Source organism: Mytilus trossulus, chromosome 13 (assembly GCF_036588685.1).
Source record: "Mytilus trossulus isolate FHL-02 chromosome 13, PNRI_Mtr1.1.1.hap1, whole genome shotgun sequence".
Taxonomy (NCBI): Eukaryota; Metazoa; Mollusca; class Bivalvia; order Mytilida; family Mytilidae; genus Mytilus; species Mytilus trossulus.
The window spans coordinates 55,795,828-55,808,721 of record NC_086385.1 but is presented as its reverse complement, the minus strand read 5'-3'; the positions used below and the strand labels follow the sequence as shown (position 1 = coordinate 55,808,721).

Below are 12,894 nucleotides of genomic sequence, written 5' to 3'. Positions count from 1 at the left end.
TAGTGATACGTACTATATAACATTAAAAGGATTGATAATATATGTTGATATTTCTATTGTGAAAAAACATGAATGGATCACGAATCGACTATATATTTAACAAAATAGTTCAGGTCATTTATTGACTGTCTTAAAAATCGTGACCATGTACAGATTAAGGTAGTCACAGTGGTAATTTCGTAATTAAAATCCTTCTCAATGAAATAGTTTAAAGATTAGTAAATATGTGTGTCAGACTATTTATCGGTATGAATGGAAAGAGATACTAGTATATATAGGGTGTAAATGATCCAAAAATTAACAGACAAAACTACTGTTTAATGTATAAGGGGCTAGCCGAAGCATGCCTCCGGGTGCAGTATTTTCTCGCTGTGTTGGAGACCCGTTGGTGGCCTTCGGCTGTTTTCTGCTGTTTGGTCGGGTTGTTGTCTCTTTGACACATTCCCCATTTTCATTCTCAATTTTACTAAATAGTATTTGACACGGAATATGTTAGACAAATTTAAAGTCCGAAACGAATTAACAGATATTATTTTAGATATATACAGTCAACACCAAAGCTCTTAAGGTTCATGTGGACCCTATGGCTAAAATGGCCGTATTTTCACCTCAAAATTTACTCTGAGTACAGACAAACCTGGGCATCTGTAAAAAAAAAAATCAAGCATAGCATGCCCTAGATAAATGAATTTTAAATATGTTTTATGTTTTAGAAAAATAAAAACTTACCAGGATTTTGCCGTGCACTTTTTTTCATTCCTCCAGAAGATGCCAAAATAAACTAAGTTGGGAAACAGGTTCGAGAACTTCCCCACAGGTAAAAATTAAAGTGAGCATTTTCAATTGACATGGACATTAGATGGACAATAGATACCTGACAATAATTGGTTATGTAAACTGTGTACCTGAGTGGACCATATCAAGGTAAACTCAACTGTTTGTTCATTTTATCATTTTCTGCAGAGACGAAAAAAAGTGCACGGCAAAATCCAGTTACATTGTAAGTTATGAATTTTCTAAATCATACAATGCATTTGAATTCTATTTATCTAGGGCATGCTATGCCTTAAAACTTTTCCAGATGCACATGTTTGCCTAAAACACTTTGCCCAGGAAGATGAAAATGTCACGGGGTTAAACTATAATTACTGATATTTTAACCAGAAGCAGTATGACGGGGGATGAGGGGGATCGGGGATGGATGTGGATAGAGAGCGTAACTATGCTCCGTCGATTGAATCCTTAAAAAAGAGACTTGTCCACTTGTATTTGTATCTGATGAGTTAAACCTTACTTTAACTGATTTTTTATAGTTAGTTATTATATTGTCCTGTTATACCACTGTCCCAGGTAAGGGGAGGGTTGGGATCCCGCTAACATGTTTAACCCCGCCACATTATGTATGTATGTGTCTGTCCCAAGTCAGGTGCCTGTAATTAAGTGGTTGTCGTTTCTTTATGTGTTACATATTTGTTTTTCGTTCATTTTGTTTATTATATATAAATAACGCCGTTAGTTTTCTCGTTTGAATTGTTTTACATTGTCATTTCGGGGCCTTTTATAGCTGAGTATGCGGTATGGGCTTTGTTGAAGGCCGTACAGTGACCTATAGTTGTTAATGTCTGTGTCATTTTGGTCTCTTGTGGAGAGTTGTTTCATTGACAATCATACCACATCTTATTTTATATATTAATCTTCAAATATTTTTTTACAGTTCTGGACAATAAGACTATTCCCCAACCCCTCGTACCCTGGTTCCGCCGATCCTGACAAATTGCTCATTTTCAGAATATAAATAGATACAATAACCAAAAGCATGTGGAATATCGTTGATTTAATAAAACACAGTTCCGAAAAGGCACTTTCAGCTAACAAAAATGCAGGAACATGCAATAGCATAAGTTATGTCTGCCTACCCTGCCGAAGCACCTGCGGTCATCCCAGTTTTTCGTGGCGTTCGAGTTGCTAAGTCTTTAGTTTTCTATGTGGCGTTTTGTGTACTATTGTTAGTCGGTTTGTCTTTTTCTTTTTTAGCCTTGACGTTATCAGTTTATTTTTAATCTATGAGTTTGATTGCTCCTCTGGTATCGTTCGCTCCTCTTTTAGAGAATGTCAGATTTAGAGAAAGCCAGATCAAAGTACAAATAATAGTTTTCAAGTAAACGCAACTTTTACACAACAACGTCATATGTAATTTTCGGTCTCCTTCTTTTTTACATTTCTATTATTTATATATCATTTATAACATGTTATTTATTCAACCTTAGTACGTAGTGTTCTGTTGAGAGAGAAAAAAAAAACACCGAAAGAACATTTTATAGTTTTAATTCATTTGTTTAACATATTTTTCTTTTCTTTTGTCTATTTTCGACGATAACGTTATTTTGGTAAATTTTCATATTTGGTGAGAAACCGACATTAAAAAACTAATTAAAAGTCTGTAAATATTGAGAGTCAACAGTCGCGAAAGAAGAAAAGCAACACTACAAGATTGTTAGGAGATTGCTATAACTTGTATCCAATCATATTGTATATTCAGACAATACAATAAGTTTAAACTAACAACAAGGTTGCGATGAGAATTTGTGTTGTGCTTGGTATCGATTAGATGACTTAAACCCTTCCAAACAGCTAGCTAATTACAGTTTACTTTTTATATTGATGTTGAGTTGTAGTACCATGTTACCAGTTTGGAGGGGATGAGTTTTAGAGCTCAAAAACCTGATTAACCCTGTAATATTCATTAAGTGCATGTCTGGAAGCAGGAGCATGTAATCTACCGGCCTTATTAAGCTTTTGTTATCCCTTTAATACATGAGTTCTGCTCATTCTTGAAGGCCCTATGGTGACACACATAATATACCGACAAGAAGCAAGCACATAATATACTGACAAGAAGCACACATAATATTCTGACAAGCACAAATCATATACTGACAAGAAGCACACGTAATGTACTGACAAGAAGCACACGTTATATACTGACAAAAAGCACACATAATATACTGACAAGAAGCACACATTATATACTGATAAGAAGCACACGTTATATACTGACAAGAAGCTTGTTGGTAAATCTGACGAAGCCATGGTGAAAACGACAAAAATAATCCTACATGGCCATTATGTGTAAAAATATATATACATAATTATTTGGTCAATAGAAAGATGAAGAGCAACGAATATTTTAACGTGTCACGCAGAACTTGCTTCCAAATTCAAGGAAGATCTGATTTGTCGTTTATTACGACGAACATTTCATGGGCCGGACTGACAGGATTGGAGTCGAACACACCTGTCACGTGACGAATTCGAACTCACAATCCCAGTGTTGACAGGCTAGTGACATAAAAGCTTGACTTCTAAGACCACTCAGCCATCGAAACCTCTCTGTAAACATTGGGTTAACGATCTAGGAAAACAACTCAGCATATACACCTCCTCTGATTCAATTGATTGACTTGAATATTTGCATACTTATTATTCAAAAACGTCGATGTCAACAGACCATTAGAATTATGCCTGTTGAACAGTAACATTGTAACATTGTAATATTATAATTTGTTTCGAACTTATCTAATTCATATTCTAGACTGTTTTTCTACCGATTTCTGTGAACGTCAGTCCCACCCTTATTTACATAAGGAATATAAGTACACATGTATCTAATTCTAAGAATTTTGTGCGTAAAATCAAGTTAATGACCCTCAACAGAAGCTCTTTATAAGGAAACCGCCTTCGTCATTCAGGTTTAATACATTCTTTTCTTTATTTTTTTAGGACCAAATTGACCCCAAAAATGTCGATCAAACGTCCGCTACTGAACCATGAATAAACAAGCACTAATATTAATAACAAATAAACTCAGGACAACATGGCATCCATCAACTTCCTGAATCATAACTTTATCTTTATTTAATGTTTGACTATAAGTATAATGTTATAATAGTAAAATTAGTCTGTGGAAATATAAAAAAAAACATCTCTATCTCCCGGGTTTATAATTAAGTTGCATATCCAAAGACAAGAGCTTGTAATCCAGACGTATTCATTGATTGCTGAGTGTGCAATAATTTGTTTTCGTTAATCGCTGTGGTTTACACCAGGGTGGTATATTTTTTAATTGTTTTGTATCAATTTGTAATTCCGGGGCGTAGATCTGCTCATTCTTGAAGGCCGTAAAGCAAAGTAATTTGCAAAAGACCCAATAGTAATAGCGAAAGATACCAGGGATTTTTAACTAAAGCAAATCAATTTTCAAAGAACCCAATAGTAATACTGGCGGGTTTGAACTTTATATTTAACAAGCTGAACTTTGAACTATAATGTTGACTAGTGATACCCATGCTTTAAGTATTCGGTAAGCCAAGTTGATGAGAGATAAATGTAAAACTGTGACACATGTAATATAGGAAGATAGACTACATAGACAACAAGACATGTGACACATGTAATATAGGAAGATAGACTACATAGACAACAAGACATGTGACACATGTAATATAGGAAGATAGACTACTTAGACAACAAGACATGTGACACATGTAATATAGGAAGATAGACTACATAGACAACAAGACATGTGACACATGTAATATAGGAAGATAGACTACATAGACAACAAGACATGTGACACATGTAATATAGGAAGATAGACTACTTAGACAACAAGACATGTGACACATGTAATATAGGAAGATAGACTACATAGACAACAAGACATGTGACACATGTAATATAGGAAGATAGACTACATAGACAACAAGACATGTGACACATGTAATATAGGAAGATAGACTACATAGACAACAAGACATGTGACACATGTAATATAGGAAGATAGACTACATAGACAACAAGACATGTGACACATGTAATATAGGAAGATAGACTACTTAGACAACAAGACATGTGACACATGTAATATAGGAAGATAGACTACATAGACAACAAGACATGTGACACATGTAATATAGGAAGATAGACTACATAGACAACAAGACATGTGACACATGTAATATAGGAAGATAGACTACTTAGACAACAAGACATGTGACACATGTAATATAGGAAGATAGACTACATAGACAACAAGACATGTGACACATGTAATATAGGAAGATAGACTACTTAGACAACAAGACATGTGACACATGTAATATAGGAAGATAGACTACTTAGACAACAAGACATGTGACACATGTAATATAGGAAGATAGACTACATAGACAACAAGACATGTGACACATGTAATATAGGAAGATAGACTACTTAGACAACAAGACATGTGACACATGTAATATAGGAAGATAGACTACATAGACAACAAGACATGTGACACATGTAATATAGGAAGATAGACTACATAGACAACAAGACATGTGACACATGTAATATAGGAAGATAGACTACTTAGACAACAAGACATGTGACACATGTAATATAGGAAGATAGACTACATAGACAACAAGACATGTGACACATGTAATATAGGAAGATAGACTACATAGACAACAAGACATGTGACACATGTAATATAGGAAGATAGACTACTTAGACAACAAGACATGTGACACATGTAATATAGGAAGATAGACTACATAGACAACAAGACATGTGACACATGTAATATAGGAAGATAGACTACATAGACAACAAGACATGTGACACATGTAATATAGGAAGATAGACTACATAGACAACAAGACATGTGACACATGTAATATAGGAAGATAGACTACTTAGACAACAAGACATGTGACACATGTAATATAGGAAGATAGACTACATAGACAACAAGACATGTGACACATGTAATATAGGAAGATAGACTACTTAGACAACAAGACATGTGACACATGTAATATAGGAAGATAGACTACATAGACAACAAGACATGTGACACATGTAATATAGGAAGATAGACTACTTAGACCACTCAGCCATCGAGGCCTCTCTGTAAACATTGGGTTAACAATCTCAGAAAACAACTCAGCATATATAATTCTTATTGAAGTGCTTGACTTTAATTTTTACATACCTATTATCCAAACAGGCCAATGGCAACAAAACATTAGAATAATGCCTGTTGAACAGTAATATTGTAACATTGTAATATTATAATTTGTTTTGGACCTAATCTCATTTTTATTCCAGTGTGTCTTTCTACCGATTTCTGTGACCGTCAGTTCCACCCTTATTTACATGATAAATATAAGTATACACATGTATCTAATTCGAAAAAGTTAGTGCTTAAATTCAGGTAAATGACCTTCAACAGAAGCTCTTTAGATAAAACACATTAACTGCCTTCGTCACATGAAATTTGCTCATTTGAAATGAACAATTGACTTATAATAAAAGTCATAAAGTACCCTGCTGAAAAAGATATTTTACGATTATTATGTTATGATTTGATTTGATTACATTTTAATCTTTCTTAGTAAAGTACTTTTTTTCTAAATAGCTCACCTTTATTTCATTTTTCTTGTTATTTTTTTTTCTTTTTATTGTTAATATTGGGCGTATACGTAAACAGTCTTTCCATCTGACAAAAAGGATTATTATTTTCTTTTCTTTGATTTTTTGTGAAAAAAATCGTAATGATACAAAAACAGTTCAAGGTGGACAATGATAAATAAACTCAGAACAGCATGACAGCCATCATCTTCCTGAATCAAAGTATAATCTGTATTTAAAGTACTACTACTATTATAATAGTACAAGTAGTACGTGTTGTTGTTATATTAGTAGTAGTAACACGACTATCGCTTTTGTTTGAATTTAGCGAGCGCTACAAGGAAATCCTGACCGTTCCAGATCTCCTCCCAAGTTCACAATTGTTTTTTTTTGTGTGATTCATGTTTCTCAATTGCAATCTTTAGTTTGTAGAGTGCACTGTTGTTTGACTTATTTCTGTTGTCATGGAGTAATCTGTTCTTCTTTGATATACAGTTCTTGTTTATTGCCTTAGTATGTTCTTATTGTATTGTATGCAACGTACTACATATACGATTGGTAATGGTAAAGATATCAAATTTGGTCAACGTTTTTGTGGCCAAAACTAGAAGAAAGACGTTCACTATAGTGTTTTATGTTCCCCGTTTGTTTATAGTCTCTCATATTTGACTGTATATGCATTTGACTGTATAGGACATTTGACTGTATAGGACATTTGACTGTATAGGACATTTGACTGTATAGGCATTTGACTGTATAGGCATTTGACTGTATAGGACATTTGACTGTATATGACATTTGACAGTATATGACATTTGACTGTATAGGCATTTGACTGTATAGGACATTTGACTGTAAAGGACATTTGACTGTATATGCATTTGACTGTATAGGCATTTGACTGTATAGGACATTTGACTGTATAGGACATTTGACTGTATAGGACATTTGACTGTATAGGACATTTGACTGTATAATACATTTGACTGTATATGATATTTGACTGTATATGCATTTGACTGTATAGACATTTGACTGTATAGGACATTTGACTGTATAGGACATTTGACTGTATAGGACATTTGACTGTATAAGACATTTGACTGTATAGGACATTTGACTGTATAGGCATTTGACTGTATAGGCATTTGACTGTATAGGACATTTGACTGTATAGGACATTTGACTGTATAGGCATTTGACTGTATAGGACATTTGACTGTATAGGACATTTGACTGTTATAGGACATTTGACTGTATAGGCATTTGACTGTATAGGACATTTGACTGTATAGGCATTTGACTGTATAGGACATTTGACTGTATATGCATTTGACTGTATAGGACATTTGACCGTATAAGACATTTGACTGTATAGGACATTTGACTGTATAGGACATTTGACTGTATAGGACATTTGACTTATAGGACATTTGACTGTATAAGACATTTGACTGTATAGGACATTTGACTGTATAGGACATTTGACTGTATAGGCATTTGACTGTATAGGCATTTGACTGTATAGGACATTTGACTGTATAGGACATTTGACCGATAGGACATTTGACTGTATAGGACATTTGACTGTATAGGCATTTGACTGTATAGGACATTTGACTGTATAGGACATTTGACTGTATAGGCATTTGACTGTATAGGCATTTGACTGTATAGGCATTTGACTGTATAGGACATTTGACTGTATAGGACATTTGACTGTATAGGACATTTGCCATGATCGTTATATATTTTATTGTAAATTTCAGTGGCTTTTTTTTGCTTTCTTTTCTTTTTTAAGTAGATTTGGGATATTGTCTCAGCTCATCCATCCCATATATTTCCATATATTAGGCAGTAAACTAAAAAAATTGAAAAGCGTTAAATGTTAAATCAATGATATTTCACCACACCGGTAACTTTATAAACAACGCATTGACTAGTAGTTTTGATTAATACATCTAGCATATCATATTTCAAGAATTTTGCTTAATCTTAATAATGTTTTCAATATGATATTTCTATTTTTCATTTTGAAACAAATCTGTCACAGTAACCAACGGGTTCTGCTGTAAATGTATGTTTGTGGTATGTATCTTTGATGGGGCTTCAGTGGACGAGTGGTCTAAGTACCACTAGCATGTCAACACTGGGGTTGTGGTTTCGAGTCCTGCAAGAGGCAGGTGCATTCGACTCCTATCTTAATTGACTAGGATTGTCAGTTTTCCTTCCGAAGATCGGTGGTTCTCCTCGGGTACTCCGGCCTCCCCCACCAATAAAAACTGGCCACCATGAAGTAGCCAACGTGCTGAAAGTGGCGTTAATTACAAGTCAATCAATTAATCAATGTATATAATTTTAACTTTTTCTTTGTAGAATACATAAACATACACATAACACAGGGAGGAAGAACTAAACGATCTACAGACGCAACATTCCATCCAGAAACATACGACCTTGATGTACCATTGCCAAAGTCCCATCTTAACTTACATTTGACCCGGAATGACAACATTAGAACGTCAGTACCGACACTTAGCATCAAAGGCAACTCGGTGACATATAACAACTTAGAAGACAAAATTGTACGTAAAGTTTTGGTCTTTTTTATTCTACTGTTTCTGTCCTTTTATTCGCCCACTTGATTAACAATTTTGAAAATATAAAAAAGAAGATGTGGTATAATTGCCAACGATACAACTCTCCATAAGAGACCAAATGACACAGAAATTAACAACTATGGGTCACCGTACGGCCTTCAACAATGAGCAAAGCCTATACTGCATACTATTAGTCAGCTTTAAAAGGCCCCGAAATGGCAAGTGTAAAACAATTCAAACGAGAAAACTAACGGCCTAATTTATGTAAAAAAATGAACGAAAAACAAATATGTAACACATCAACAAACGACAACCACTGACTTTACAGGCTCCTGACTTGGGACAGGTACTTACATAAATAATGTGGCGGGGTTAAACATGTTAGCGGGATCCCAACCCTCCCCCTAACAGTGGTGTAACATTACAACATAAGTACATTTTTCATTTTTACAGGATTTGTTGTAGTATTTACATTTAAATCAATTTGATAATAGATTTAGGCAAACGATATTTAATGTTAAAGTTCATATGTTTTAAAGATTTGTTCAAGAAATTATTGAATAGACCTCAAATAAACCAAAATAACTTTGATGCTTTGTTGTACATGTGTATTTATCGAAACAAACAGTAAAATGCAACGATGTAGTTAATAAAAAAAAAGGGGGGGAACGTGAGAAATTACAAACACTTGTAAATTTTCGAAATGCATCAATTTAAGTGTGCAATATGGACTTCCTCAACTTCGATTCGGTCAATAAATTCATATTTAAATAGCCCTTTTAGCTTATAGTTATGAAACTCACTTTGTTTTTAATGTATGAAAATGTTCTATTTCATGAAGCCTGAAAATCGTCCAATTTGTTTCTTGTGCTGAGGCGAGCAATCCAGAAAATATTTTTTTTATTTTAAGTTGACATGTTTCCGTGTTTAAAATGTTTTCACTCTGTCTTTAAACTGATTGCAGGAATCCATTTTTTACCAAGATGTAGGGCATGGTGCAGTGTTTGTATATCAATATGACAAATTCAAAGAAACGCATATGGTAATTATAAGGAATGGGTTGTTTTTTATTTATTGACTGTAGAAAACATTATATCATTATTTATCATGCAGAAACCAACAAACTTATACACATGTAAAAGCTGTGCAACCATTAATTATATCATACTATATTAGGATTAAAATGTTCTTTTCATCCTGTCTGTGAAGTTTATCTGGTAATGTGTCTATCCATAATGCATCATGCAGACTTATCTACACAAATAATTGTATTATTTGCTCTTTTTGTATACTTATATGTTAATACCTGCTCCTTTGAAAATAACTAATTTGTTTTGTATCATACTGTTCTCATTCAATTAATCGTTATCTTATATTTAACTAGAAATAGACTAAATATAGCAAAGCGTGGACACAGAAATTGTATTCTAATGAGATGGCAACAACGGAATTCGTATCAGATTTAAATTCTAAAGAATGTGCAATATCTCATAATTTATTTTGTTTTGATTCAAATCATAATCCAATATAAAAACAAATTGATAATAATCAATACCCGTACTTCCGAGTCTTTGATACAACGGTAAACTATCAGCTACGTCGGATAGAAATCACCTACCTTATGCAAGTGCACGTATACATGTAAAATACTTTGATTGATTTTGGAACATTCAAATACAAAAAAAAAGCTGAATATTGGTTTGTTTTGTAGATTTTCAATTTTCGAACAGTAAGGGACGACATCAAAAGATCGATGTAGGATAAAAAACTTAAATCAAATAGTTTGGAGTGGGGGGGGGGGTGGGTGGGGTGGGGGGGGGGGTAACATTGCTGCAAGTTTTGTTAATTTAAAGTCGATTTTACATATTTCCCTATAGGTAAATCAATTTTTCCCAAATTAAGTTAAGATTGGGGGTTGGGGGTCAGTGAAAAAACTATGTGAATTAAGTTTTTTATCCTTCATTGAACTTTTGATGTCGTCCCTAACAGACTAGAATTTTTCAATCCGTAATAGGTTAACAGATGCATTGATATTCATTTGCACAAGGTCGATTTCTATCACACGCAGCTCAAATGTATTTATTTGAGCATGATATTACCAACCCTGCGATGTGAATTATTGTTTTAAAACTAGTGTTGAAATGTTTTCAGTAAGTTTATCTTTCTATTTGTACAGTTTGGAACCTTCAATGTGGGTAGCGAGGTATATATCGTTCAAACTCCCAAAAATAAGACATACACAAAGCTGAAGTCTGGCTTCAATCAGTTCGAAATTAGAAAGGAAAATATCCCTGAAATTGATTTCAATGACTTTCTAGGAAAAGGTGAGATATATTTTATTTAAGGAGATGATTCCCAATCAAACCATAAAAGAGGGAAAGAAAAGAAACAACGGATTTCCAGAAAGAAGACAACTCAAATTTATCGAGACACTGACAGGTGTACAAACTAACAATGCAAAGACACTCAATCTAGACACTATACAGACAACAACCAAAAAATATAAATCATAACCTGGCAACTGGCAATGGTAATTAGCCTGTAGCGGACTCAATGCACACATCAACCACAGAAGAACATGATTTTCCACAATCTACATGAAGACGATGCTCAGATATATATTTTAAATGATTGTTGAGGCTTAAATTGTCTGGTAAATTTTTTTTTCTTGATATATGATTGAATTAATTACAAGACAAATAAAACATAAGTGCTATTCTAAAACTATATCGTCCATTTTAGATATTTTCCACCCCAATTAACAGTTGGCATGGGCGGATCCAGACGTTTTTAAAAGGGGTTCCAACCCAGGATAAAGGCGAGGGGAGGGGGGTTCCAACCATATTTCCCTATTCAAAAGCATTGATCTTCAAAAAAGGGGGTTTGCAACCATATTTCCCCATTCAAAAGCACTAATCTTGAAAAAAGGGGGCTTCCAACCCCCGGACCCCACCCCCCTTGGATCCGCCACTGGTTTGTCCCTTATAAAATAATATGACTATCTGTTGTTTTTTTGCAGCTAATACAACAAAGCAAGCGACATTTACTAACAGAAATCACAGACATAAAAGGGCTACTGGATTACACCAGTTAGAGTTACTGATAGTGGTAGATTATGCTGTTTATAAGTAGTAAGTTGGTTTGTAACGTAAGGGTACCCAAATTTGCTCCGAGTACCCAAATTGCACCTATTTAGAAAAAATAGCAACGGAAATCTTACAACATTTCCTAGAGACTAAACAATTTGTATTTTTTTTATTTGATACTATATGCACGTCTTTCAACATAGGTAAACATATTTAGATATACACAAAACGTTCACAGTATTTATCAACAGATGGACTGTTTACTGAAAAAGCAAAATGTTCGAAAACGTCACCGTACGACGTCATCAAAACGTCATCTTTTTAAAATTAGCAAAAACAATATATTATATGCATCCATTTTGTAAAATATGAAGAGTAAGCATGGACTAATATCCCATTTTTCAAAATATTTGAAGAAATTAAACAAAAGCTCGGTTATTAGACTTTTGACGATGTGAATTTAAGCATGGATGCAATTTGGGTACTCCCCATTACAGAATCCTGGATAGTTTGGAGGTTGATTCAAACCCATTTTTTTATGGCCTCAATATGGATTAAAAATCAAATTAGTGTACCTATACAATGAAGAAGGATAGGGCTTCAAAATAAACACAGTATGGACATATTTTACTTGATCATAAAAAACGTAGGTGAAAAAACTGTCAAAATAGGTGCAATTTGGGTACCGTCACGTTATATATTTACAAGATGTATATACAAATAAAATGTTTAATCTTTAAGCTAGAGGC

The 12,894-nt window shown here is 33.9% G+C and overlaps 1 protein-coding gene across 2 annotated transcripts in view; it reads left to right on the top strand.

The window, feature by feature from the left end:
- Positions 1-12,894, top strand: part of LOC134695529 (mucin-2-like) — a 136,186-nt gene that overhangs the window by 17,675 nt on the left and 105,617 nt on the right. For both annotated transcript variants that reach the window (XM_063556808.1, XM_063556809.1), the window contains exons 2-5: positions 8,836-9,044; positions 10,024-10,101; positions 11,236-11,383; positions 12,079-12,190. In XM_063556808.1, coding sequence (XP_063412878.1) covers positions 8,836-9,044; positions 10,024-10,101; positions 11,236-11,383; positions 12,079-12,190 — 547 coding nt within the window. The remainder of the gene's footprint in view (positions 1-8,835; positions 9,045-10,023; positions 10,102-11,235; positions 11,384-12,078; positions 12,191-12,894) is intronic.